General features: G+C 39.7%; 1 protein-coding gene across 1 annotated transcript; it reads right to left on the bottom strand.

Annotated features, from left to right (window-relative positions):
* Nucleotides 1-1,692: 1,692 nt before the first annotated feature.
* On the bottom strand, nt 1,693-5,218 carry LOC135673608 (calcium uniporter protein 3, mitochondrial-like). The gene is made up of 2 exons (XM_065182679.1): nt 4,444-5,218; nt 1,693-2,368 (listed from the first exon to the last, which is right to left on the bottom strand). The coding sequence occupies exons 1-2, from the start codon at nt 4,972-4,974 to the stop codon at nt 1,859-1,861; spliced, it is 1,041 nt and encodes a 346-aa protein (XP_065038751.1). The 5' UTR covers nt 4,975-5,218; the 3' UTR covers nt 1,693-1,858.
* Between the last annotated feature and the right edge of the window lie 874 nt (nt 5,219-6,092).

The raw sequence follows: 6,092 nt of genomic DNA, 5'->3' as shown, positions 1-6,092 counted from the left end.
TGCTTCTTCTTTGGTCGGTTGCTACTACCATGATGGTCAGACCGAGATAGATCCAACGCCTCTACCGATGGCTTACGAGAGGTCATCATGACTGAATCGAGCTCCGTCACGCCCAACAAAGAGCTAAGCTCCTTTCTCTTCAAAACGTGTAGATTCATGCTTATAGAAGATTCAAATCACAAAACTGAAGATCGAAAAGAAAGGTCAAGTAAAACGAAAAAAAGTTTGGATCGTACTCGAGAAGCTGGGCTGAGACCCACATCGATCAATCACTTTTCATCTATCTTTCATATTACGAAGAAAATTATATCTTTCCGTCAAAATACTTGATCTGTCTCCTAGTCCGATAAAATGGAAAGAGTATAATTAATACAACATACTAATTGAGTTAGGTTGAACCCCGAATTTTAATTTGAACTCGCGAGGAAGAGATGGTCTTGGAAAATATATTGCTGTCCTTAGAATCTTCCAGCAGTTAGGTAATAATCACTTATATATATATATATATATATATATATATATATATATATATATATATATATATATATATATATATATATATATATATATATATATATATATATATATATATATATATATATATATATAATCGAAAACAAGACGATAAAAGAGGAAGGGAGAAATCCCAACAGACATGTCATGCTGAAAGGTTTGCTTCACATAATGGTTTGAGACCTGCCACGGCGAAGATGCACCGAATGGTTCGTCTATGTTTCACGTGCCTCTGACGGCCTGACAACGACGTAAAACTGTTACGTCTCCTTCACGCTCGTCAGAGTGGAATACTCAAGCGACAAAACCATGGCCGTATGTTGGCGTCTAGCACGAAGAAAGATCGGACGGCCAGCCTTCCCTATTCGGTGTCGTGAAATGATTGGCCACCACGGAGCTTACTGTGACGGTACGCTACTTCCTACCGAGAAGCACTTTCCGGATGGTGATGCTTATCTGATTGATGTGAATTCAATGATCGATCTTTTCCTATTAATCGATATTAAAAATGATGGAAAAAAAAATACTTGTCAGATTTATTATGTTTGTGAGCTAAGAAGTTAATGCCTAAATTTTCCCAACAGTTCATGAAAATACGGGAATAAGGATTACTCGAATCAGATACAGTTTTGTTTATTTCAACAAAGATTCGACTACCTTTTTCTTTATCTCGAATAATTGTCATATTTTCATTAGATTATTATTTTTTAATAAATATAAAGTATTAAACAAAGGTAAACGATTGAGATGGATGCTTGTAATTTGCACTCATATGACACTTTGGAAGTGGAACAAAATGTAGAGACGCTACCAAATGTTGTTACATATGCTCTATATGGTAATGGAAAAAACATACATATAACACATGTAATGGAATGAAAGAAAAAAAAAATCAAATAATCTAATGAGCAGACAAGGCTGGAAAATGGGCACTGGTAACTGCTGCTGCTGCTGTGTGATTCCATCCCAAGCATCAGCATCATACATGATAACAACAACAATTTGCTGCAGACCTACAAACTAAACCGTAAATAAGAGCAACAATTTGCTGCAGACTAGGAACCGAAACCGTATTCAACACAAAGTTTGCCTGCAACCGAAGAAGTTTGCGTCTAATGTTAATTAGACAAGCAAAATAAATAGCAATCTTCAGGTCAGCTGCTTCGATATTGTGTGGCATGATCATAAATTCATGTCAGTGTCCATCGAATTCCATTGATTATTATCACGATACAATTGTATATGTTTCTCAGTAAATTCTTAGGCCGCAAAAAATTGTGAGATCAGAACATCTCCTTTCTCTGGTTAGCTTGGTTTATTTCCTTACCATCACCTACAGCATAAATCACTGTGATGACCCAATCAGTGATGGGCTCTTCACATGGCAATGGCAATAGGAAGGGGATGTGAACTCAAGGTGTGGTAGCAGCGGTGGCGGCAGAGGGCGCAGGAAAGATTGGCTGAGTTCATTGAAGCGACTCAAGTCAAAATTCTGAGATTCCATGAGGCGCTTCTGCTTGGCGGCAAAGCGGCTTGCGAAGTAGCCCTTGAACGAGGGTTCCTTGTAGCTCCTGAGGAAGAAGGCGTAGCGGGCCATGAAGTAGACGGAGGTGAGATAGAAGCAAATTGGTTCCATCACATCCCACGACAGCTCCCAGAAAGTGACCCTCATCAAAGCAGCTGTGCCTGCCAACATGAATCCCAGCCCACACTGCAGCTCCTTCCTGACTTGATTTGCCGCTCTCTGATCGATCTCTGCTTTCGTCTCTTCCATCTTCCTCAATTCTTCTCTACATTGATCGTAGTGATGATGGTTCAATGACGATGGGATCATATTCTCAATTGCTTTGGCAACCTGCAGTTTATGAAGGGGCAGCCAAAAGAAATACAAAAGACTCACTCTTCTTCTCAATTAACTAGTTTCCATGATGTTATGCAGAATCTATCATTCCAGTGGTCCAGAGATTAAAATAAATGTACATATGTTGAGAAAAGATTATGACGAGATGTCAAATGAAAAAACTAACAAATGTTCTCTAAATTCTATGCTTAACAAAATCTAACATGAAACTTGTAGTCCAGTGTTCCATAGATCAGAACAAAATTATAATGAGAAAGGATGATGATGAGATTCCTAATTCGAACCAAGATTGCAGTATCAAATAACAAACTGATAAAAGTGGTAAGTTCCGCGATTGAACAAATATCCCTATATGCAAATGGTTATCACACAAGTAAAATGGAGTTTCTATCCTTCTAGTGGCCCATAGATCATGATTTAAACAAGAAGGTTATGAAAAGAATGCTAATTCGAACAAACTGAAAAAAGTTAAGTTCAGAGTTTATGCTTTACACTGCCCTCTTGCCGCAAATGGTTATCAGTTACGTAACATGAACTTTCTATCATTTCAGTGGCTCATAGATCACGGCAAAATCAAGATGAAAACAAATACAACAGGAGCCCTAATTTTGAACAAAAATTGAAGCTTAAAATAACAAGCTGATAAAAGTTATAAATTCTATGCTTAACCCCTTCCAAGAAGGTTAACAGTTAAGTAATATGAAGTTCTATTGGCGCACATATGATGTCCAATTGCACATGTCTGATAATATACATATGGTCCATAGATCACAATAAAATTATGATTTAAGTTCTAAGTTCTATCCTTAACAAATTCCCCTAATTGCAAAGCCTTATCAGTTTGAGGCTAATACCATTTTAGTGGTTCATAGACCATGATAGAGTTCACATAGAAAATGTATTATCAACAAGACTCCTAATTCCAACCAAGATTGCTGCTTCAAATAACCAACTAATAAAAGTTAAGTTCTAAATTGCAAACAAAAAAAACCTTACCACAAAAGGTTATCAGTTAAGAAACTTGAAGTTTCTTTCGCTGACATAGTCCATAAATAACAACAAAATCAAAATGAAAAGCAGTTATAAGAACCTTATTTTCAACCAAGATTGGAGCTTTAAATAACAAGCTGGATAAAAGTTTTAAATTCTATGCTTAAAAAAATTTCCTTGCTGCAAGGTTGTCATTTTTCATTAATTCTTTTGGCACACATCTAATGTCCATTTTTATGTGTGTGTGTATATAAACACACACACTTGGATCCTCTACATCATATCCAATGTCGTATATCTAAAAAATGAGAAATTAAAAAAAAAAGAAAAAAGAAAAGAGGTAAACTATATACTCCAATTCCATATTTAATAAAAATTCATTAAGGCCCCTCATTCCATAATTTTTTTGGAAAATGAAGAATGTGAATATCAAATTCTTTTGCCTTAAATCTCCCAAGCTATGCAACAATTATTTCATAAAATGCACCCGTTCCTATTCAAATTAGAACTGATAGCTATACAGAACTGGAGAATAGAAAAATTAAATGCACGAATAAGAAATCTTAACCAGTTCTTTTAAGATTAAGGGCTACTTTGTAACATGAAGTCGAATGCAAGATGTTAGGATGTCTGGTGTGTGTCAATGGTCGAATCATTATTTGTATGATGAAAATATGAAATTGTGCATAATTTTTTTCTTTTTCTTTCTTCCTGAAGGTTTTCTTTTTCTCTAGATCAAGAAGATTTTTTTGCTCCAATATATTTTTTTTCTTTTGTGCCGATCTAACTCCAGTATACCACAGGGATTCCCCCCCAAAAAAATCTTAATAAAACAGTCTGCAGCAGTTGTAATGCCACCAATCTCCTGTTTTTAACCCCTTCCTTTTTGTTCCTGCTGAAAGAGAGACATAGAAAACCCGGAGAAAAACTTGATCAGATCTCCATTCATTTCACAGAAACAACCTCCGAACTCAGACAAATTCTATAAATGTAACAACACAACAAAAAATAAAAATAAAAAAAAGAAAAAGAAAATTAATTTAACAGAACAAAAAGAAGGAATTACTACAAGTTAATACCTCTTCGGGCCTCAGAAAGACGACGTTGCCAAGAACTATTACGATTCCCGACTTGTCGAGGGATCGCGCAATCTCCAATCCCTTCTCGCCATTCGAGGCCTCGCAGCAAATCCGGACGAAGTCCGTGTACGGGACACAGCTCTCGCCCGTCGCCACCAACCTCGCCCGCGCCGCAGCCACCTGTGACGCTCTCACCACCTTCCTCACCTCCTCCAACGACACACTCTTCTCCTCCTCCGCCTCCGACTCCCCCTCCGTCACCGCGATTGGCTTCGGCGGCGGCGGCGGCGGCGGGAGGAGCCCGTCGAGGCGGATCCTGTCCGGGCACAGGCAGCGTATCCGCTCCGCGATCCGGTCGCCCCCGAAGGGCATCGCGGAGCGGTCCGGCGGCAGTGCCGGCTGGAAGAAAGGCCGCTTCTGGAGGAAGGAGGATCGGCGGGGTGGCGAGGGGCGGCTGGCCGGAGCGGGCGCGGTGGACGGGCGGAGGAGAGAGGCGAATCGCCGGGCGAGGGTCTTGCGGAGGGCCGCCATTAGATCAAGGCAAGGGATCGGGAAACGTTCGAGTCCGAACCAACAAGGCTTCTTCTTCGAGTCGATCGGAACTAATGGGAAGGAGGCTTAAATAGACGGTCGATAAGGGATGACGATAAATTGGCGATACAAAGGAGGCCGCCAATCCGATTTAGAAAAGGAAACGATCGCCTTTTTTATGGGGTTTCCCCCTTTTACTTCTTCCTTCTCGGCGATGGCGATGACACGATGTTGGAACCAACCGCCCACAAAATTGGATCGCATGTTGCTCGTTGCTTAATATTATGTGGCCATTAACGCCGTACATAACACACATCAAACAAAATCACAACAATGTTCCCATTATTTTTTGACTGACCTCTTCACCTCATAGCAAAAGCCAGATGGCAGTTCAGTTGTAATATTCGCCACATATTCTTCTTGTGGGTCGTGCCTCAATCCGTGACTTACGTGGCGTCTCCGCCTCCTGGAATGACGACATGCACGGCTGGCCATTACCGCTGAAATATAATATATATATATATATATATGGGTTTTTTTTGAGAATATAAATGAACGTTTAATGATCAGCTAATGCCAACTGGCATAAGATCAATAGGAGTTGGCAATGAGCAGTCATCGGCGAGGGCGATGTTACCGTTGCTCCATTTGGAATTCGCTTTCTTACTTTGTCGATATTATTTTTGATGATATTTCGAGTTCTCGATAAATATATTTGCTACTTTAAATTACGTTAACATTTTAATTATATTTAAAATAAATCTTGGCACCTTTCGCCGACACCACCGAAAAATAATAATAAGAATTCCTTCCAATAAAAAAGGGGGGGGGGGAGGGTTTGATCACCGACGCAACGAACGGCAATTAGTATTAGTAGTTAGTGATTGATTTGATTGGAGTGACGATTCGGGCTTCTTCTGCTTCGGACGACGCGGCGATGAGTCATATGTTCCCGTTTATACGCTTAATTATGTTGCACGTGATGACGACACGACACCACATGCTTATCTTGGTGGGTTATCGGCTCATAATTTTCTGGAGAGTGGGTTTGGTGTTTGCTGTGACGGTGCTGACTGGGTTGGGTGCCTACCGAAACATATCGATGACAAATTAATGAT

The sequence above is a fragment of the Musa acuminata genome, chromosome BXJ1-5 (genome assembly GCF_036884655.1).
Source record: "Musa acuminata AAA Group cultivar baxijiao chromosome BXJ1-5, Cavendish_Baxijiao_AAA, whole genome shotgun sequence".
Classification (NCBI taxonomy): domain Eukaryota; kingdom Viridiplantae; phylum Streptophyta; class Magnoliopsida; order Zingiberales; family Musaceae; genus Musa; species Musa acuminata.
Note: the sequence above shows the minus strand (reverse complement) of the source record. Positions and strands in the feature narration are given on the sequence as shown.

Excerpts from the sequence above, each read along its gene's own strand:
- LOC135673608 (XM_065182679.1), bottom strand. The coding sequence starts at position 4,974 with ATGGCGGCCCTCCGCAAGACCCTCGCCCGGCGATTCGCCTCTCTCCTC. Across the intron at positions 2,369-4,443 it reads TCTTTCTGAGGCCCGAAGAG|GTTGCCAAAGCAATTGAGAA; the intron begins GTATTAACTTGT and ends CATAAACTGCAG.